General features: G+C 38.7%; 1 protein-coding gene across 1 annotated transcript in view; it reads right to left on the bottom strand.

Annotated features, from left to right (window-relative positions):
* The window catches only part of LOC126236315 (esterase FE4-like), a 181,329-nt gene that overhangs the window by 123,406 nt on the left and 33,582 nt on the right, over positions 1-24,341 (bottom strand). The window contains exon 4 of the mRNA XM_049945526.1: positions 11,416-11,601. Coding sequence (XP_049801483.1) covers positions 11,416-11,601 — 186 coding nt within the window. The remainder of the gene's footprint in view (positions 1-11,415; positions 11,602-24,341) is intronic.

Raw genomic sequence — 24,341 nt, 5'->3', positions numbered from 1 at the left:
GCCATTCATACAGACAGACAGCTTGTTAATTGTCAAGCCCACGTACAAAGCACACAGTGGCCGCAGCTTAGTTTGTAATCACATGACTGCTTTCACAGGAACCACCACCTTTGATGGGACAGGAGATCCTTGTAACAGGACTGGAGTACGTGTTAGTGGGAGGATGTATGGGACAGGTCTTGCTTTTGTACGTCAGGCAGCACATCTTCTCCCAACCCTTCCCCGATACCCCTCCCCTCTCTGCCCCATGCCTGCTCCATACCCCCACAACCAAATCCAGGTTGTTGTTCACATCAGACACATTCATAGCCCACAGTTGGACCACAGTGCCTGGAGACAGTGACCACATGTGTATGAGTATTGCTTGTATGAATGTGTATATTTCTGTTTCTGAAGAAGGACTTTTTTGTCGAAAAGCTTAAATCTTTAGCAGTCTTTTCATTGTGCCTGTCTGTGACTCTAAATCTCCTCTATATGGTGAGTAGCAATCTTATTTTTTTCATAACAAATTCAAATTTGAACCTTCTTTTTTACTTCCACCATTGCTTCTTTGACGTACAAACTGAACAGTAGGGGCAAAAGACTGCATCCCTGTCTTAAGGTTTGATCTGAATAGTTTTTTCTTGGTCTTCTATTCTTATTGTTACCTCTTGGTTATCAAACATACTGTATATTGTTCATCTTCCCCTAAAGCTTATTCCTATTTTTCTCATAATTTCAAACATGTTGCACCATTTTATACACTCAAATGCTTTTGCTTGGTTGACAGATCCTATGAATGCATCTTGATTTTTCTTAAGCCTTGATTTCATTACCAAGGGCAACATCTGAAGTGCCTCCCGGTGCCTTTATCTTTCCTAAAGCCAAACTCATTGCCACCTAACAGATCTTCAATTTTCTTTTCCGTTCTCCTTACATTATTCTTGTCAGCTGTATGGATGGATAAGCTTTTAAGCTCATTGGGTGCTCGTTCTTGCACTTTCATCTTCTTGTGTGGATGATATTTTTCCAAATGTTTGGTGGTACAACTCCAGTCTCATATAAGCTACATGCCAGCTTGAATAGTCATCTGGGATGGAACCCTCTCATGACTCAGCAACGCCCAGGACTGGAGCAACCAAATCATACAAATCATATTTTCTGCCATAGTTTTGAATACCCCCCATCATGGACTGAAGTGTCCTCCCCATTATCCTCCCCAGTGGTCCATCAGCATTCCAGTGCATACACAAACTACCTAATATCATTGCCTGTCCTTACACCACCACTGTTCCCAACCCCTTACCCCAAGGACCATATGCCTGAAATGGACCCATATGCAAGACTTGTCCCATACTTCTTCCCTCTACAACCATTTCAGACCTGTCACAGGCAGGTCCTATGCCATCAAAGGGAAAGCCACCTTGAAATGGTACCTACCTGCAAAGTAAGTACTGCACTAGGTGTCTTTTTGATGAAAGTTTGTCAAAGTGCTGTAAACTGGTTTCCAAAACTGCTCTAATAATGTACACAATAAGCCCTTCAATTAATTTTTACAGTCTCCACATTTATTGTCTCTATCAAATCCCCAATGACCTCTTCTAGTTCTCACAAAAAATACCCTACACAGACAGGTAGCTTCTTCCATCATCCCCTTCATAAGGCTGACATATACAACAAAGTTATAGAACATTCTCACTACCTAGCTCTAGCCCTATGGCACAAGAGTGACTTTACTTTATAAAAAACAGTTCACTGCTTCATAAAAAACAGAAACAAAAATATTCAGTGAGTGATCCCCTACACACCTGAAGCGGACAAAATTCACTAACAGTCTCAAAAGAAAATCAAAACAGGTTACTATCAAGACTGGATGACAGGCTTTTTAATTATTAGTGTCAACATATCTAATGTGACTGATTATTTCAGTCAAAATTCCTCCTAACGTGCTGTTGAAATACTTTCAATTGTTCATTACTTTTAATTAATAAAGTTTGCAGAAAACTAAATACACTACTGCAATCATTGGATCAAGAATTATAGTACAAATAATCAGTCATCAGGAAATACTGCAAATAATAGTTGGACAGACTTGTGCATATACTACTTATATATGATGTGAATAACCAATTCAAAAATGAAAGAGAAAAAAATTATTAGTAGAAGTACAATCAGAGCAGATGGAAAGATTCCAGCTTGCTCTGTTTCAGCTTTTGAAAGCAGACATGTGATCTCCCCATTAGCTTCAAGTGCTGTGCCACATGCTACGAATGAATGGCCATTACCAAACTGTAACAAGAAACAGCTGTATCGCCCAGTTACTGAGCATGCTGCACAACATAAAGTGCATCTCTTTAACAACTGCTTCACAGCCTTTACCCTGTGGATTCTTCCCACCAACACCAGCTTTTATTACTTGTGTAGGTGGGAACCACTGGCGGCTGATAAGACAAGGCAAGCGAGGCCAGGCCTCCTCCCTTTTCTGTAGTAGAAATAGTAGTAAACCTTTATGCACTTTTGTTAATGGGCACAAAAGACATTAGCTTATGTTATTTCTTCTAAACTGTTAATACCAGGCAGCAAGTCAAAGTTCAAAAGCTAAACACTAACCTAAAGCAGATGGAGGCACAAAGCAAATGGTGAGGTGGCCACACAGAAACCAGGCTGTCTCTAAATGCTCACTTGCAATGGTAACCGTGACATCACTGGTAGAAACAAGAGAGGGCTGCACTGCCCCTCCTTGCCATGGGAGGCCAGTTGTCCCATGTGTAGTGAATATGGATAGAGCCCAACTTTGTACACATACTGATGTAACACATTTGAATGAGGACATCATCACTTCCTTGCAGGAACATTCATTTTCAGGGAGATGTGAAACTGAAAGACATGAAATTATGAAGATACGATGTCAAATACTGGTGTTAAACCTTCTTCAGAAAGATAAGTCAAAATATGACTATCCCAAACTTCCTGGTATGAGCAGCACAAGTAGTTATGTGCTAACCCAATGAAAACTATTCTGCTGGCCATGTTTGCTCTTAAGCACAAGAAAACTGTGTTGCCTGCTGAGGGTTCCGACGATCTAAAGAATCTGTCAAGAGGTTCAGCACATCATGCTTTGTCTAAAGATAATCTAAGCAGTTTTATCCAAACAAATGTTTAGTATTTCTGAGATAATATCACAAATTGATGAAAATCAGAAACAACAATGAAGAAAACAATCAAACTGTGACAGCCAGGGAAGATGTTTGGTGAGCAGCAGCCCTACATGGCGAGACCAAGAACAGTGGCGTCCATCACTTGCAGTGCTTAGCTAGGTCTAGGGTTATGATTCCTGCTTCAGATGCAGGAGGTCCCAGATTCAAATCCTGGATGAGCCCTAGCATTTTGTACAAACTTGTGGTAACTACACGCATGCCGGCAGCTATTTCACACATTTCCAGCCCACCAAGTCAGCGCAAAAATCTGACAGTTCTGAAAGAGTTTCTTGTTTCATTTGAGCCATCTGCACCCTGATGGTGGGACATTGGAAGTTGATTTAAACAATCATGGTAGAGATTGTAGCAAGTGTCTTGCTGAGTGTGACGAAAAAGTGTTTCTGCCTGAAATCGAGCCGGGGACCTACTGCATGTTAGGCAGTACACCACAGAAACTGCTACACTCTGCGTTGCACCTCTGATAGAACTTGTAGGACAATCACCATTTTGGCATAAAAATCACTCTGCAGAAATGCATTAGGCAGGTAGTTCACATTTGTCTGCAATGATCGACAGCTCCTTTGACTGAATACCATCACAAATAAGAGCTCAAGAAGTCGTCAGAAATGCTTGCAGGCAAGTCCTAAGTAACATCAGCTTCTCTTTCTTTCCATACGAGATACCGTCGATTCACACAATCGTTAGTGCAAGAGATGTCAGCAAAAGCAATCACTTCATTACCGGCATGGAGCCTTGGCCCAGTGGATCATGAAAATTCTAATTGATGTCAGAAGTGCTTTGTGTAATCAAGGGCTAGCTATCAGAGGTCATGACGAGACAGGGGATTCCTTGAATCCAGGAAATTTCAGAGCCATTTTTAACATGTGCTAAACCCAAATGAAGATCTGAAAGCACATTTGAAGAAAATGGGCTGTTTCCAGGGATTTTCAAAAAATTTACAGAACGAACTGACTGAATGAGTAAATGAGTCAACTTGAGAACATATACATTCAAGTTTGAATAGAAAGTCATTTTATGCCTGCCATTGTGAATGAAGCAAGAGATGTTTTGGATGTCACAATGCTCTATTGTTGTTTGACTGGTGGACTGCAAAGGTGACATTTAAAGACATTTTCTTGGTTTTCATAACGTTAGCCAAGCTATTTTATTCACAATGTTGAGTGGCGTGTTTCAGAATTATGAAATGAAGAACAAATGTGGCCTAAACCTGCGATGGTGCTTCTGTTCTGGCAGGACAATTAAATGGCCTGTAAGCTAAGGTCCATGAAATTGACCCCTAAGCTCTTTCTACTCACTGTTTTGCACATCATCTAAATTTTGTTTTGTAGCAGAGCTGTTCTACAAAAAAAAGTAAGGATTTTTTCTCCATACTTCAGGGTATTCTTGCTTTCTTCCACCAGTCTTACACACACACAGTAATTCTCAACAATAATGCTGGTAAATGCATTCCTGCGAACAGTGAAATGATATGGAACTGTAATGTTAGATTAACATCTGCCACTCATTACTAACGTACAGGACTAAATAAGGTTTTACATGAAATAATTGACAGTTCAGACTCTAGTGCAATGACTACAAGAGAAGCCTGTGGTTTCAATAATAGCCTCCTAGACTTTGACTTTTTTTTCCTGCTCTCTCTTTTTCAAAGCATATTTTTAAAGACTGAACCACTTTTCAAAATTCTTCAGAAAAAAAACCAAAGCTGCGCACTTTCAGAACAATGCTCACGAAGAACGCATAGCTTACATGAATAAATTAATAAATAGAGATAAACTGATCAGCATTTTCAATTCTAGGAAATGATCGACTACCTAGCTTTCTTAAACTCCCATGAACAGAGCTGAAATGATGGATGAATACATTGGAAATCCACTGCCCTCAAAACACAAACAGATGTACTTTGAGATATTGGATAATACTGTAACACAACTGCAAACAAGATTTTCACACTGTGATAAACAGCTCTTTCTTAAATTAAGCAATACTACTCAGTCTGCCAGTTATGCTCAGCATTTCCCTATAGACCAAGGCTGACCCCTGTGTGCCAACTTCACTTGTGCAGCGTGTGCGGACCGTGCGCAAGCCAAGCCCTTGCCTGTCACTCTTTCTGTATTCCTTCTTCAAAGTACCCCGAACAGTATGACATTTCATTTAGCATTGTGGTGCAGCATTTTTCGATTGGCACAACTCTCTGAGTTTGGCAGAATCATGGTGTCAGTGCCATTTACCCTTCACTACTTGTTCACGATATGAAGGATGTTAACAGGTTCAATGGCTGTTTGTGTAAAAAGAGGTAGTGTGGCAATCTATTGTGACACTCATTTAAAATGAAAGGGAATGACAGAAGTAGGGGATGAGAATTCTCAATTTGTGTAAGTGAAGGGTACTGCCTTCTTCTTCTTCTTCTTCTTCTTCTTCTTCTTCTTTTTGCTATGTAACGACATTACAGTACCATGCAGAGAGAATTTAAACATTTAGATGACAATGAAAGAGCAAAAAATTACAACTATCAACAGATGGAATTCATTGTTCAGTACATCAAGAAGCACTATGTGCTAAATTTTCAGGCATGGAGCACTTTAAGAAATTGGTGTTACAAATAGTAAAATTCCTGAAGTCACACCCATAATTCCATTGACAGTTGTAACATTTGTCAGTGAAAATGAACGAATAGTATGGAGACTTCACATATTACTGTAAAGTACATTTGTTAAGTCAAGTGACAAGCCTGGAATGATTTTCCAATTTAAAACTTGCTATTGTTGAATTTCCGAAGGAAAAAGGAGTGCAGCAACAAAACGTGGAACATTCAGAATGGATTGAAGATTTGGTATTTTAAGTGGACTTGAGCTGCAAACTGCCTACGGTAAAACATTGCAAGGTAACTTTTTTTCTAATTTGATGAGGAAGCATTTAAAAAAAAATCACATTATGGAAGGGATACATTCTGACAAAGGCAGTCCAGTTCCCCAAGCTCACTGGCATTACAAAAAGCTAGAGGTTTGAAGATTTTATTGCGGCCTTGAAATAATTAAAAGGATAGCCTCATGAAGGTTTTGAGGACACTGTCAATCTTACGACTCTTTTCAAGGTGTTTTTGAGACCATTTACCATTTCAGCTGAAAGCACAACTTTGCATGTGCAGATGTGACTGACTGAGCTGCAAGGTAATTCCAGTTTCATTGACAAATCTTTTTGTGTTAAAACTGTCCAGGACATCTATACTGATTTTCTCAGGTAGATTTTCCAATTCTCCATAATAAGGTTGCAAAAGTGCTACAGTATTTTGATCAATAATTTTGTGTGAAAGACCTTTTTTCGAACCTGAAACTAAATAAGTCACAACTAAATGGCCACTTGAGTGAAAAATTCTTTGAAATTGACTGCTTCTGTCTGTATGCCAACACTTTGTACCAGATAAAAATTATATTATGTCTTCAGTATGCCAAAAATAATTAATTAACTCTGAAAACTTTGTTTGTAACCTAAGTTGGATGCAGTGCAACTGCACTGCATTTAAATGTGACACATTTGCTGTTTTCCCATCTTCCCACTTCACGTGCTCACACAGCTTAGTGTGGCAAGGGGGCAAATTTAAAGTGAGGCTGAGCACTTTGGCAGTTGAGCCTGGGTATGGCCTGTGAGCTGAAATCTTGGCCACCCCTGCAGTAGAGAAAGCGGATTCATTATTAAAAAACTATGGTGCATCCTTCAGTTGCTCACAGTTGCATGTAGAACTGGAGACTGTATTGTCTTCCCAGCATAAATAAAGTTTTCACCCTGTCAGTTCAAAAGATGTAATCCAAAGAATGACTGAGAATGAAACAGACCAAATTCTTCCAGAAGTTTTCAAACTATTTTATCTAATAGCTACAATTTCTGCAACAAGTGCTTTAGTTTAAAGGAGTTTTTCGTGTCTTAACCACATAGAAACCTATTCAAGGAACAGTATATCCCATCATCACTTAACAGCTCTTGCTTGTACTTCAATATAAAAACCAGTACTGTGAATACTTGAAAGCTAAAACACACTGTATGATGATGTCATAGAAAGATTCAGGAACAAGAATTGTCGAGTTAACTTGTTTCACAAGTAACAATGCTCAAACACCCAAACTACCAGTTCATTTGTAAAAAAAAGTAAGTGTTATTGTTATTATTATTATTATTATTATTATTATTATTAGCAGTAATAGTGGTAGTCATCATTGTCTTACTATTATTATTATTTCTTTACTTTCTCAGACGTTAAGTCTGTTTAAAAATGGAAAGTGACGCGGACCTTGATGAAGCGTCACTTCCTTTTAACTGTACGGTATACGTTACATTGCATTTAGGAACTTTCGGGTAATTGAACATGTATCAATAATTACAGATCTCTGCAGTTGTATATATACGTTTGGATATAACTGTATTGCGTTGATGTACTGGTGGATATTGCGTGCTATGACTCCTGTAGTTGATAGTACAATTGGTATAATGTCAACTTTATCCTGATGCCACATGTCCTTGACTTCCTCAGCCAGTTGGATGTATTTTTCAATTTTTTCTCCTGTTTTCTTCTGTATATTTGTTGTATTGGGTATGGATATTTCGATTAGTTGTGTAAATTTCTTCTTTTTATTGGTGAGTATGATGTCAGGTTTGTTATGTGGTGTTGTTTTATCTGTTATACTGGTTCTGTTCCTGTATAATTTGTATTCATCATTCTCCAGTACATTTTGTGGTGCATACTTGTATGTGGGAACGTGTTGTTTTATTAGTTTATGTTGTATGGCAAGTTGTTGATGTATTACTTTTGCTACATTGTCATGTCTTCTGGTGTATTCTGTATTTGCTAGTATTGTGCATCCGCTTGTGATGTGATTTACTGTTTCTATTTGTTGTTTGCAAAATCTGCATTTATCTGTTGTGGTATTGGGATCTTTAATAACATGCTTGCTGTATTATCTGGTGTTTATTGTTTGATCCTGTATTGCAATCATGAATCCTTCCGTCTCACTGTATATATTGCCTTTTCTTAGCCATGCGTTGGATACGTCTTGATCGATGTGTGGCTGTGTTAGATGATACGGGTGCTTGCCATGTAGTGTTTTCTTTTTCCAATTTACTTTCTTCGTATCTGTTGATGTTATGTGATCTAAAGGGTTGTAGAAGTGGTTATGAAATTGCAATGGTGTAGCCGATGTATTTATATGAGTGATTGCTTTGTGTATTTTGCTAATTTCTGCTCGTTCTATAAAGAATTTTTTTAATTGTCTACCTGTCCATAATGTAGGTTTTTTATGTCAATAAATCCCCTTCTTCCTTCCTTTCTGCTTAATGTGAATCTTTCTGTTGCTGAATGTATGTGATGTATTCTATATTTGTGGCATTGTGATCGTGTAAGTGTATTGAGTGCTTCTAGGTCTGTGTTACTCCATTTCACTACTCCAAATGAGTAGGTCAACATTGGTATAGCATAAGTATTTATAGCTTTTGTCTTGTTTCTTGCTGTCAATTCTGTTTTCAGTATTTTTGTTAGTCTTTGTTTATATTTTTCTTTTAGTTCTTCTTTAATATTTGTATTATCTATTCCTATTTTTTGTCTGTATCCTAGATATTTATAGGCATCTGTTTTTTCCATCGCTTCTATGCAGTCACTGTGGTTATCCAATATGTAATATTCTTGTTTAGTGTGTTTTCCCTTGACTATGTTATTTTTCTTACATTTGTCTGTTCCAAAAGCCACATTTATATCATTGCTGAATACCTCTGTTATCTTTAGTAATTGGTTGAGTTGTTGATTTGTTGCTGCCAGTAGTTTTAGATCATCCATGTATAGCAAATGTGTGATTTTCTGTTGGTATGTTCCAGTAATATTGTATCCATAATTTGTATTATTTAGCATGTTGGATAGTGGGTTCAGAGCAAGGCAGAACCAGAAAGGACTTAATGAGTCTCCTTGGTATATACCACGCTTAATCTGTATTGGCTGTGATGTGATATTATTTGAACTTGTTTGGATACTGAGTGTGGTTTTCCAATTTTTCATTACTATGTTTAGGAACTGTATCAATTTAGGATCTACTTTGTATATTTCCAATATTTGTAGTAACCATAAGTGGGGTACACTATCAAAAGCTTTTTGGTAATCAATGTATGCGTAGTGTAGTGACCTTTGTTTAGTTTTAGCTTGATATGTCACCTCTGCATCTGTTTTCTTAATTTCTGTGTAATTACTGAAGTTAATATTTTGTATATTGTTGGTAGGCATGTTATGGGGCGATATTTAGCTGGGTTTGCTGTGTCTGCTTGATCTTTAGGTTTCAGATAAGTTATTCCACGTAAAAGTAGAAAATACACCCACATACACAAGCACAGCTCTCATACTTAAATGGCCATTGACGTCTTCAGATGCTAAGGTCTAACTGCGACTACATCTTACATGAGCAGCAATTTAGCTCTATTATTATTATTATTATTATTATTAATAGCAGTAGTGGCCATGGTTGTGGTGGTAGTTAGGAACATTAGGTATGTGTACAGTAGAAGGGAAGGGAAGGGATTTTCCAATATGTTTCCTGACCTCCCCAGAATCTAAGTCCATGATCCGCCACTGCAAAACAGATTTCATTTCCATAACCCCCCAAGGCCTCAGCCTTTGCTAGTCCCTGTCCTCCACATGCCAATTCACTTTCCTGCTCCCATGTCACTACTAAACGTGACTTTTATCCTATCAATGCAACTACGTAGTCCTTTCCCCTTCTCTACTTCTCTCCTTTCCCCTTTCTCCTAACCCCCTTCCTCCCACTCAAACACTGGACCTAGCAGCTCTATCCTGTCCCTACCACTTTCCTGCATGCTTCCACAAGCAGCACTATCATCTTCCCCCCCCCCCCCTTCCCACTGTATGCCTCTCCTGTACACCCACTACCCACTCGAGCTAAATTGCTGCTCATGTAAGATGTAGTCGCAGTTAGACCTTTGCATCTGAAGACATCAATGGCCATTTAAGTATGAGAGCTGTGCTTGTGTATGTGTGTGTATTTTCTACTTTTACAATGAAATGAACACCCTTAGTTGCTTACAGGTGTTGACATACGTCAACGGGGAAAGATGAAAATGTGCGCCCCGGGATCTCCTGCTTACATGGCAGACGCTCTATCCATATGAGCCACCGAGGACACAGAGGATAGCACAACTGCAGGGATTTATCTCTGGCATGCCTCCCACGAAACCCACATTCTCAACATAATGTCCCGCACTACATTCGTAGTGCCCCCGCCCATTATACTCATTACTCCAGTCACGGTCTGTTCCCCCCCCTCCCCCCCCACCCCCCCCCCTTCCTTGCCTCATGCCTTCTCCTTACCCCCTCTACAGGATTTCTGCTCCCATCAGGTGCAGTTATAGCTTAGTCAAGCCACAGTGGCCAGAGACAATATGTGTTTGAGTTGTGCTTATGTGAACATAAATGTATGTGTGTGTGTTTTCTGCTTCAGAAGGAGGCCTCTTGGCTGAAAGCTAAAATTTATTGCAGTCTTTTCCCTTGCCAGTCTGTGACTCAATGTCTCCTCTATATGGTGAATAGCAATCTATCCTTTTCAGGATACTGTCATTATACCATCCTGGACTTCCCAGGGTTTGAAGGACACATGGTTTACATCAAACTAAAATTGTATATATTTTCTTAAAAATGTTTCCATGGAAAGCAAATAAAGCATTATCATCAGTAGTCTGGAAACTACTCTGTGAATAATAAAGTTTTGTGAAATACTGCAGGAATAAGAATTTAGCAATTTTGTGTACTAATGGTACATGCACTGCATGTACATTATAAAACAGAAAAAAATCTCTCTAAGTAGTAGACTTGTAGCAAGCAGACATATTCCACTAATTTCCTATGTCTCACAGATGGTGATGTATGTGCACCTTGTATTCAGCTCAGACCTGTGACATGTGGCAACAGGTGAAGAGCAATGGATCACTTATCATATCTGATGGAGTCTGTATCAATATTTTTTACTGCCATCAATAGGGTGAAAGGGGTTGCCACACTAGTAGACAGATGTCTCTAATTCAACCGTTCATGAGTGCATATCACCATACTTCACAAATTACTCAACAACAACTAGTTGATAGTATTACAGTATAATAAGTCACCGTCTTTTATCATAGATAATAACATAAAATTGTACTTTACTACAGTTTGTGTGATTAATTCACAGATATTCACCTTTTGCCAGTGGTGACAATATAAGGTAATGAACAGAAGCTCCTCCAGAGCTTTCACCAAATACTGTAACATTGTCTGGATTACCACTGAAGTAATTAATGTTCCTTTTAATCCACTGCAGAGCAGCAATTTGGTCCTTCAAACCTAAGTTACCAGGTATGATGGAATCTTGTGTACTAAGGAAACCTGAAACATAAGGAAGTCAAATAAGTGAAAGTACTTACAATCTAGGAAGATTGTGCTTTGTACTTTAAGAAAAGTTTCTGTTATTCAATGGTTAAATTATGAGGGTGTGCTGAAAAGTAATGCCTCCAAATTTTTTAAGTAAAAACTCATAAATCTTTTTAAATAAAACAAGCTTTATTGGCTTTCTACATCTTCATTCTTCATGTTTACATGCTTATTTCTCAACACAGTCATCCTGGTGACAACACATTTCTTCCAGTGAGAGACCAGTTTGTTGATACCATCTCTATAGAATGTTTGTCTCTGTTGTCAGAACCACAACCTCTTCTCTTCTTGTACCACTTCCAAAATCTGAATCGTGAACAACTGCCAATGTCAGTAACTTACAGCACTCAATAAAGGTAAGTCTTCTGGACCAGATAGCATATCAATAAGGTTTCTTTTGGAGTATACTGATACAATGATATAATAGCTACATACTTAGCAGTCATATACATACCGGAAGTTACACAGGTCACATCAATGCTAAAGAAAGGAAATAGGAGTAATCCACTGAATTACAGAACCATATCACTAACATCTGTTCACAGTAGGATTCTGGAACTTATACTGTGTTCAAACATTGTGAAATATCATGAAGGTAATAATTTATTGACACACAGCACAGATTCAGAAAATATCATTCTTGTGAAACACAACTTGTTCTTTATTCAGATGAAGTAACGAGTCATATCAACAGAGAATCTCAAATAATTCCATATTTCTAAATTTTGAGAAGACTTTTGACACTGTTCCTCACAAGAGACTTCTAATCAGACTTCTAATCAAATTTTGTGCCTATGGAGTATCGCTTCAGATGTGTGAGTGGATTCATGATTTCCTGCTAGAAATCCAGCATCCCCAAGGAAGTGTTATAGACCCTCTGCTGTTCCTAATTGACATAAATGATTTAGGAGACAATCTGAGCAGCCCTCTGAGATTGTTTGCAGATGATGCTATCATTTACCATGTAGTGAAGCCACCAGAAGATAAGAACAAATTGCAAAATGACGTAGATGCAATATCTGTATGGTGTAAAAAGTGTCAATTGTCTCTCAATAAGAAAAACTGTGAGGTCATCCACATAAGTACAAAAAGGAATCCATGAAATTTTGGTTACACAATAAATCAAAGCAATCTAAAGGCTGTCAATTAGATTTAATATCTAGGAATTACAACTCTGAATAACTTAAATTAGAATTATCACATAGGTAATGTTGTGGGGGAAGGCAAACCAAAGGCTATGTTTTTATTGGCAGGATGTTTAGAAGAAGCAAAGGTCTATGAAAGAAACAATCTGTGCTACACTTGTTCATCCCTGTTAGAGTACTGCTGTGTTGTGTGAGGTAACGGGCGAGTTGTGGCGCCCTGAAAATATTCTACGTTCAGAGTTGGCGGGGCCGCTCGGCAAGCTGGGGCTCATCAGCAACCGTGTGGTGCCGAACATTAGCTGGAGCAGGAGGGGTAGCGCCAGCACGTGGTCCAGGCCGATCGTGTGGCTGGAAATTTCATGTTGATGCTGTCTCGAGGACTGTGCTTTGTGTCGATGAAGGAGATTCGTATGCTGGGAGTGCCAAAGATGGCGGACCTTGTGAAACCATAATGGCAGACATTTCACAGTTCATGTAGAAATTAATAATAGCCAGAGCAATCATGATACCTTAAAAAGAAACATGCACATTACCATTATTTGCTCGATGATTCTGATGGTGTAATCAGATTTTCAATATCTTTATTAGTTTAAAGTTTAGTACCTTACTGTAAATTATACAAGTAATACCCAGCAACAAATTTCCAAAATCTAAATGGTTCATTTGATTTTGTCAATCGACATGTCTTTAGAAAGCTATTAGTGTAACACTAAATTGGTATGAATTACAGGCATATAACTTGAATAGTACATGAGTTATTGGAGGTCAAAGTGGCCAATTACTATTGATCACATCAGGCCATAAGTAATCCACAGTTACATGAAAAAACAGCAGCAACATGCTTATAAATATATTTATTCATCTATGTCTTTGTTTATATCCAATATATACTATTCATGAAGAAAGTGGTCAAATATTCACTGCAGTTTAGAAAGCACAGAGACATTAGGCTACCGGCCTACTTTTGTTTCTATTCCTTTGATATACGTTTATTTGATTTGTTTATGTATTTAATAATGTGTATTAGAGTGTGTTTATGGTCCAGCTGCAGGAATATTTATTTCATTTCAAGTTATTTAAATGTAAATCCAATATTTTGTATGTGTTTCAATGTGTCTGTGAGTGTGTGTTGGCTTGGAGATATGGTGGGAGCGCTCTAGTCAATCACAGCACTCGTTACTACGGTAGGCAACTACCGAAGTCAATGGAGAGACTGGATGGAAGTGGAGGAGGAGCACTGGATCGCATGGGGCAGAGGTGTGCTGGACGGGAAGGCACGATAGGCGGTCGCAGGAAATACTTGAAGAGTGTTGAGTAGTTTCCACGTGGTTGCAGGAGATAGAAATATTTCATATTACCAACTTGTGCACTTATGAGATTTTCATGGCTTCTGCAATGAAGATGTAGTATGCATTTAGAAGTGAATACCTTGCGAGCTATATCGTTGTTCACAACTAGTTACGTGAAGTTGGAAGCTATTGTTTCCCTGTTATTCAACTTATAATTTATTTAATCGCTGGACCATCGACACCAATAAGTGTTCTGCAGTAATAAACGGCATTCTTAAAGGTACTTCTGCTATCATACTCATCATTTAAAGTTGTTAAAAATAGTACCGGCACGTTTTATTTAACTGCAATCTTTCATTTATAAATTTCTAAGTTACATTCAAAATTCACAACTGCCGAGTGATAGGAACCTTCAACCATTCGATTCATGTGTATATTCATATTGTATACTATAGACTCAGCAGTATTTGGCTTGTGATGCGGCACCTATGTATCTCAGCCCCTAGACAACAAAACCAGCCAAAACTTTTAATATTTGAACTTTGAGTCTGAGGGTATGTAGTTGAGGGCCACCATTAATTTTTTGAAAGCACGCAGCTGTATGCTATCCTTACCAGATAGGATTGATGGAGGACATAAAAAATGTTCAAAGAAGTGCAGCTTGTTTTACATTATCACAAGATAGAAGAAAGAGAGAGTGTGTCACATACATGATAAGAGAGAGGGATGGCAATCGTTAAGATAATGGCGTTTTTCATTGTGGTGAGATCTTTTGATGAAATATGTCACAACTTTTTCCTATGATTGTGAAAATATTTTATTGTCACCAACTTACATAAAGAGGAATGATTATCACAATAAAATGCGAAAAACTTGAGTCATTTAGAAAGATTTCTGGGTTCATTTTTCCCGCGTGCTTTTAGAGAGTAACAGTAGAGAAATAGTCTGAAGATGGTTCAAAGAACCCTCTGCCAGGCACTTAAGTGTGAACTGCAGAGTAGTCATGTAACTGTAGATACAGATGTACATGTACATCACTATCAGAGTGACGTCCTCGAAGCTGTTATTTAAGTTTTGGAAGTGGATGAAAATCAGATGGGGACAAGTTGAGACTGTATGGAGGGCAATTAATGACAATGAATCCAAGGTGTTGGATTGTTGGAGATGCTGCAGCACTCATGTGTGGCCTGGCACTGTCATGCAGAAGGAGAGGGTGACCTATATTTGAACTCATGCTTTCAGTTTACTGAGGGCCTTGCGGTACCTTGCAGAGTTTACGGTAGTGACTTTAGGCATGAACTCCAAATACTCCACCCTTGAATATCCCAGAACACTGTACGAGTTTGCCTGCTGTCGACATGGTATTAACCTTTTCTGGTATCGGTGCTCCTTTGTGGTGGTACTCCACTGATGCTCTCCTCTTTTTGGGGTCCAAATGGTGAACCCAGCTTTCATCACCTGTCACAACGTTGTTAAGGAACCCATCAAGCTTGATGTGTTGCTCACACTGACACAGGGAACTAAGTGATCAAAGTTAATGAAAGTTTATTGGGCAAAGAAAGAAATGCCTGCTTCGACGATAGTAACAAAATCACAATTACAGTGTCTCACAGGTATGAAGACTTGACAGTATGGTGATTCCAAAGTCTACAAAGTAACACAATTATGATCTTCACAGACTAATACACTTGTATGGAAAATATTCTAAGTCCAAATAAGCTGTGCTGAATAGCACCAGCATATGAGCAGAAAAGTCTATCCTGGATACAGTCTGACTGCGTAAAAGAGAATGATGACGAAGGCTGAATACAGTGGTGTCAGTCCCTATGATGGGCTTCGTGAGCCTCCTAAGATGATGGGTTGAATAGCATACCCCTGGAGGCTAGGACAGGTTCTCGAAGCCAGAAGAACTGACTTGCTTAACTCTGGTACTGACCTTTGTAGTGGCCAGTGGGGAAATACTCGTGGCACTATTTTCTGGTCATGTGTGGTGGACATGAATAGGTCCCTAGGAAGTGGCAGCCTCTGCAAGTACTGGCACTGCCACCTGGTGTCCATCTGTTACTGTGACAGGGTGAGTCTGCGACCCTGAAGCGTGCAGGGGCCGTGTAGGCTGCACGCGTGCCCCAGTTGCCAAAGGGTTGCCGATTACATCTGCGAAGACCACCAGTATAGCTAATGTTCAAAATGCAAACAAAATTGTTGATAGCTGACCAATTTCCTCTGTTTCATGTCAGGAGTGGGCATTGTTGGCACCCACCATCAACACAGTTATCTTTACGACAGTTCTGCAATGATGGCCTGTACGAGCTCTCACTCTTATGATATGCCACACTTATCTGAGGCCTGTGTCTGTGTTATCTGATGATTTTTCTCTTGCGAATACATCAACCTGATTCTAACGAGTCTCCTCAGTTGCTGTCACACAAATTAATGTTAGCATCAAAGTTTCCTTCATTATGAGAACAAAACAACCCAATGTCATACATTACTGATGTCAATATAATCATTACCATCAACAGGTTTCATTTTTCTATGGACTTCAGTTGCAGGCATGCTTCCTGCAGTTATAAACTTGATTATAGCACACTGTTTCTCATGCTCCAGCACAGTTACGTTATCTGTCGTCATGTTACATGCTACAATTTGCAGCCCTCTATGTCAGCTAAGCATGAAAGTTGACTGAGTGATGTGCATGAAATGTAATACCTCAATCAACATTGAGAACAGATTAAAAAATGTGGAGGGATAACATTTCAGTATGCCCTCATATATTTCAGGACAAAAAGACTTTTAATGTACCCTTAAAGGCACAATATTTTTAAATTTTAATTGCTAATATGGCTAACATAACACCAAAACATCCACACAAAAATTTCTTAATTAATATGAAACATAACAGCATTATCTTCCAAATCTTCACTTTTTGTCAGAGTATGTAACAGGCTTCCAGCAATCTGTCACTAGCCTTAATGTCTGGCCATTAAAATTATGTTCATTGCCATAAATACATCATACAAATAAAAAGGTTCATCATTAATGGTAAATATCTTTGATTTTTAACGATATATGAAAGTTTTATTGCATCGCTATAATGTATACAAAATCAGTTTTCCAAACTATTAGCTTTGTTCTTGTTGTTAACTGAGGGAAATGACCTTCCATCAACTTCAGCTGACTGCAAAAACCTATCATGTATACTGATAATGCAAACATAGTAATTAAGAGCCTATAAATTGATCCCAACTGACACAGTCCACGTGATGATGGAACAAGCCAACACCAGAGTCATATCAAGCTGAGAAAGACTTACATTGTGACATTTCAAATGTGTGCCTAATCTTAACCACCGTGCAAAATTAAATACCAATGTACAAAGAACAATTAGAACAAGTAGAAAAATTTAAATATTCAGTAAACTAGATAAATTGGCCCCAAATGGCACAGTCCATTTGATGACTGAACAAGTCAACATCAGATTCACATCAAGCTGAGAAAAACTCTTACATTATGACATTTCAAATGTATGCCTAATCATAACCATTGCAGCATAATTGGATACCAATGTAAAAAGGACAATTAGGACAAGACAAAAAATTTACATATTTTGTAAACTACGTAAAAAAAGCAGTAATGTCATAAGTATAGAACGAATTTGATGAATTTAGCTCAGGACAGGAGTGTGTACAGGAACTGTGACACAAATTTAGGAGAACAGTTGGCCAAGCACTAGAGAGACACATGCCAAGTGGAGCACATCATGATGGGAATGGTCCACAGTCTCTGTAAAGAAAGCTTCTAAAGAAACAATGACTATTGTGCAATAGGTGTAAAGCACAGTTCACAATTAACAGGGTAATAGATATATAGAGATGCTAAATGAAATGCATCTGGCTGTCAAACGAGTAACACACATGGCCTTCAATGACTACTGTAGCATAAACTCACTGAAATATCTCTGACAAAATACAAAGAAATTCTGGTCATGTATAAAGACAGTGTCCACACACTCATAGATGACACAGAGTGTAGCAAAGCAAAAGCAGAAACATAAAACTTCACTTTCAAGAATTCCTTTACACAAGAAAATATGGGAGCACTGCCCCAGTAAAATTTGCACAAATTGCAAAGATGAATAATATACATTGATGTGACAAAAGTCATGGGATACCTCCTAACATCATGTTGGACCTCCTTTTCCACAGTGTATTCCAGCAATTGAATCGGCAGTTGGAAGAAGAAAATAACTCCATAAACCTGTTTGTTGGGAAAGTGAAAGAAACTGTATAACTTATGCATTTTTCATTGAATCAGAAATTATTTTTTATTGCACATACAGAACAACATTTCCCTCCATTTGCAGTGTTCAGACAATTTCCAGGTATTGTACTTTGAGTCGTAAAATTTAAAAGAAGTTGATGGATTTGTTTCCTTCTTCCAACTGATTGAAAATGTGACGAAAAATAAAGAAATAAGTCAATAATGCCTTTCAAATTTTATTCAAAATTGTAGAAACATAACACTATAGGCTATTGGAAACATGTATATAGTTGAAAAGTTTAAAAGGGCATCAATTATTTGACCCCAAGAATGCGCAGAAAGTTTTAAAGAAAAAAACTTGGACACAAAAATCACTCATCATGATGAGCTGGATCTGAGGTGGTAGGCCAAGTCCTCGTAGAAGTCTTTCATTTTTGTAGATATGTAGGTGATTATCTTCTCTACATCTTGCATTTTTTTCTCATTTATGGGCATTTTTCCTGTGTATGCAGTCACTGTAAGAAGCGTTATTTCATCCAATAACTTTGGTTTTTGAAGGACAAATTTTGTCTGAATGATGCCATCAATGAATTTGGAGGCTATTACAGAACCCTTCAAATCAGTTGAATATTGAAGGTGTCGATATTTAGAAAAACAAAAGTTTGAATGTTTGTCAGTACTTTTCATTGATTTCTTGAAGAACTTTGGCCACCAATCCTTATTGTTCACTATTTGTTCTGAAGTCACCTTTCTCACAGAATATCCAGATTCGCTGTTTGTATCAACTCACAGTACTCATCCACAGTGTATATTCTGTCAATTTTCCTAATCTTAAACTTGGCAGCACCAAAGATCCTATCATACTACAGGAACGAATGTCCACGAATAGGAAAATATTGGTGAATTGTGGCAAAATGGCCAAGTGATACCAAGGCAAGTAGAAACCTGACAACAGTATTATTTTGGTTTTGTCCACCACAAGCGTCACTAAAAATGTGACGTTCTTTAACAGTTAGAGTCATGTCCTGAATCTTCAACCAAAATAGGCTACATACCTCATCAGGGCCTCTTTCAGCCACACCTTCTGGATATGTGTAGAAATTTGCTGATCGTATTTTCACATCATGGATACAGAGAAAGTACAACCAAAGCAGCTGGAGCAAGAACAAACTTGTTCCGTGCCCTGCTGTAATCTGTTGGCCTTGCGTGGTAGTAGTTGGAAGACAGAAATAAATCCAATCTTTGTTTTCTTCTTCCAACGTACGGAATTTCAGACCTGGTTTTCAAGGCTTCATAGGTTGGTTTTCGTTCCTTCCTTGTATTCTATAGTTGCATGTACTCTTACATGACTCGAATTCGTAAAATCTTGATTTATTACTTTTGGTGTTTTATTTCCTTCTTCCAACAACCGATTCAATTCAACATGGCATGGACTCAACAAGTTGTTGGGAGTCCACTGAAGAAATATTGAGCCATGCTGCCTCTACACCCATCCATAATTGTGAAGGTGTTACCAGTGCATGATTCTGTGCACAGGCTGACCTCTCAATTATGTCCCATAAATGTTTGATGGGATTCGTGTTGATTGATCTGAGTGGTGAAATCATTCACTAAATTGTCCAGAATATTCTTCAAACCAATTGCAAACTACTGTAGCCAGCGACATAGCATACTGTAATCCATAAAAATTCCATCGTTGTTAGGGAACATGAAGTCGATTAATGGCTGCAAATGGTCTCCAAATAGCCAATTATGACCTTTTCTAGACAATGATCAATCCAGTTGGACCAGAGGACCCAGTACATTCCACATAAAAACAGCCCACATGATTATGGAGCCACCACCAGATTGCACAGAGCCTCAGTGACAGCTTGGGTCCATAGCTTCATGGGTCTGTGCTGTACTTAAACCCTCCATCAGCTCTCACCAACTGAAATCGGGATCATCTGATCAGGCCATGGTTTCTCAGTCATCTATGGCCCAACTGATATGATCATGAGCCACAGTGAGGTGCCACAGACAATGTTGTGTTGTTAGCAAAGGCACTCGGATTGGTCATCTGGTGCTACAGCCCATTAACACCAAATTTTGCTGCACTGTCCCAACAGATATGTCCATCATGTGTCCCACATCGATTTCCACAGTTTTTTCTGAAGTGTTGCTTATCCGTTAACATTGGTAACTCTTCACAAATGCCACTGCTCTTGGTAATTAAGTGAAGGCTGTTGGCCAATGCATTGTCTGTGGTGAGATCTAATGCCTGAAATTTGGTATTCTCAGCATGCGCTTAACACTGTAGATTTCAGAATATTGAATTCCCTAATGATTTCTGAAATGGAATGTCCCACATTTCTAGCTCCAACTATGATTCTTCCTTCAAAGGCTGTTAATTCCCATTGTAGGGCCACAATCATGTTGAAAACTTTTTCACATCAAACACCGGAGTACAAGTGATTGCTCCATTGATGCACTGCCATTTTATACCTCGTGTACATGATACTACTGCCATCTGTAGGCGTGCATTTTATTATCCCATGACTTTTGTCATATCAAAGATGATATTAATGTCAGCAGTGTTGATAAGTGGCTGATACTGCTAAAACTGAACAAATCACAGGACGCAAGATATTCGATACACAATTTGCAGCTGTGTTAGCCACTCTTTTAGCTGTAATATCTGCATCTCCATCTACATCTACACCTACATCTACATAGATACTCCAGAAGCTACTGTACAGTGTGTGGTGGAGGGTACCCTGTACCACTGCTAGTTATTTCCTTTCCTGTTCCACTTGCAAATAAAGTGAGGGAAAAATGACTGTCTATATGCCTCCATATGAGCCCTAATTTTTTTATCTTATCTTCATGGTCCTTACACACAATATGTGTTGGCCAGTAGCATTGTATGGCAATCAGCTTAAAATGCCAGTTCTTTAATTTTTTCAACAATGTTTCTCAAAAAGAACATCACCTTCCCTCCAGGGATTCCCATTTGAGATCCTGAAGCATCTCCATAACCCTTACATGTTGTTCAAACCTACTAGTAACAAATGTAGCAGCCTGCCTCTGAAATGCTTCGATGTCTTCCTTCAATCTGATCTGGTACAAATCCCAAACACTTGAGCAGTACTCAAGAATAGGTCACACCAGTGTCCTATATGTAGTCTCCGTCACAGATGAACCACTCTTTTCTAAAATTCTCCCAATAAAGCGATGTCAACCATTTGTCTTCCCTATCACAGTTCTCACATGCTCATTGTTGTTGTAGTCTTCAGTCCTGAGACTGGTTTGATGTAGCTCTCCATGCTACTCTATACTGTGCAAGCTTCTTCATCTCCCAGTACCTACTGCAACCTACATCCTTCTGAATCTGCTTAGTGTATTCATCTCTTGGTCTCCCTCTATGATTTTTACCCTCCACGCTGCCCTCCAATACTAAATTGGTGATCCCTTGATGCCTCAGAACATGTCCTACCAACCGATCCCTTCTTCTGGTCAAGTTGTGCCACGAACTTCTCTTCTCCCCAATCCTATTCAATACTTCCTCATTAGTTATGTGATCTACCCATCTAATCTTCAGCATTCTTCTGTAACACCACATTTCGAAAGCTTCTATTCTCTTCTTGTCCAAACTATTGATCGTTCATGTTTCACTTCCATACATGACTACACTCCATACAAATACTTTCAGAAATGACTTCCTGACACTTAAATCTATACTCGATGTTAACAAATTTCTCTTCTTCAGAAACGCTTTCCTTGCCATTGCCAATCTACATTTTATATCCTCTCTACTTTGACCATCATCAGTTTACTTTGCTCCCCAAATAGCATAACTCCTTTACTACTTTAAGTGTCTCATTTCCTAATGTAATTCTCTCAGCATCACCCGACTTAATTCGACTACAATCCATTATCCTCATTTTGCTTGTGTTGATGTTCATATTATATCCTCCTTTCAAGACGCTATCCATTCATACAGTAAAGCTGCATGCCCTCGGGAAAAATTACGGCCATAGTTTCCCCTTGCTTTCTCACATGCTCATTCCTTAAGAATTCCTTGAGCCATTCACATATCTGTAAACTTATTCCACATGCTCATACCTTCGTTAACAGCCTGTCGTGGGGTACCGTGTCAAATCCTTTCCAGAAATCTAGAAATATGGGCTCTGACTTTTGCCCTTCATCCATAATTCACAGTATATGATGTGAGAAAAAGGCATGCTGAGTTTTGCACGAGCAATGCTTTCTAAAATCATGATGATTCATGGACATAAACTTCTCAGTCTGACAAAAATTTAATATGTCCAAACTACAAATATGTTCAAAGAATCTGCAGCAAACCAAAGTTAGGGATATTGGCCTTTAATTTTGAGGGTCTGTTCTTTTACTCTTCTGATATATGGAATTACTTGCACTTTTTTCCAGTCATTTGGAACTTTGTGCTGGGCGAGAGATTCATGATAAATGTATTCCATATCCCTCAAACAAAAAACTGTGACTCAGTAATTCGAGAAAGCACAGGTCACACACATCTACAAGAGAGGTAGCAGAAGTGATCCACAAAACTACCATTCAATATCATTAACATTTATCTATGTATAATCATAGAACTTATTCTGAGCTCAAACAACATGACACATTTTTACTGGAACACAACTACCTCCTAAAAATACTTTACACTGCCAATACCAGGCGGGTGGAGCACGTCCTTGCAAAATATAAAACAGGAAAGTATTAATAGTGAATAACTTAGCTGAGACATCTTTTTTGAACTCACCAGTTTTTATTTGTTTCATCAATATCGTATACTCTAAAACTACAATCGAGCCTGCTTTGCTCAATGACAGAGAAAGAAGTTATTGATTGGCGACTCCATAGTGTCCTGTGCACTACGACCAGATAATAGGTATACTTGGAAGGAGAGACAGCATTGGTCGTATATTTTTGTTTATTATCGCAAAATCGATTTTCGGTCACTTAGTGACCACCTTCAGTGCTGTAATATATAACTTAAATTAGTAAGCACTGGTGTCAATAAGCTTACGGCGATCACATAGACTCATCTATGTGATCGCCGTAAGCTTATTGACACCAGTGCTTACTAATTTAAGTTATATATTACAGCACTGAAGATGGTCACTAAGTGACCGAAAATCGATTTTGCAATAATAAACAAAAATATACGACCAATGCTGTCTCTCCTTCCAAGAGAAAGAAGTGCTACATTCTGGTCGTCCCCCCCCCCCCCCCCCCAAGGAAGCCAGTGACAACAACTGCGCTCTGGATATAAATTACATAGCTGAGTAACTGTCCAGACCTAATTCTCCTAGCAATCTGTGCTGGAGGGAGTGCAAACTCACAGCAGGGCCACTCTAGCCAGACAGCTCTTTTGGGCAGGAATCAGATGATGAGCAGTCCACAACATGATAGGTTTCTACTACCTTCTCAAACAATTTCAGCATAGTAATACCGTTGTGGTATCAGAAAGCATGTACGATTGTGAATGCTAGGGGGAACCCCTTAAATCTTCAAGTTAAGAAAAATATATTTTAAATGTAATCTAAAGCAGGGCTTAAGGAAACAATCTCCTCTCTTATATGCTATTTGTGTTCATTAGTTTATAAAATGAGTAATGAGGTGATTACTCATCGGTGCGGAGGTATGCATAAAGTGGAGGGGAGCACTAGTTTTGGCATTGGCTCTTTTGCTCTGGGGAACCACTCTGGATCCTCTATGATGGACAGACCTGTACCTGACCACTCCGATGAAATGATAACTTTATTGGGTCAGTAAGTACTTTTACAGTACAAATGGCTTTCCAGGCACTGCTTCGAGTGTCTGGAACAGCAGCTGAGTAGCGACAGCTTATTCCACAATTTGATATGCCACAAAAAGCGTACGCGAGGTAGTGATTTGATTGTGTGATTCAAAGTCTCATTGGAACTGTGATGAACATTAGAACAATGTTAGAACTGCATATCACAGTCAAGATGGAGTC

This window comes from Schistocerca nitens, chromosome 2 (assembly GCF_023898315.1).
Source record: "Schistocerca nitens isolate TAMUIC-IGC-003100 chromosome 2, iqSchNite1.1, whole genome shotgun sequence".
Lineage (NCBI taxonomy): Eukaryota > Metazoa > Arthropoda > Insecta > Orthoptera > Acrididae > Schistocerca > Schistocerca nitens.
This window is presented reverse-complemented; position numbering and strand designations above follow the sequence as displayed.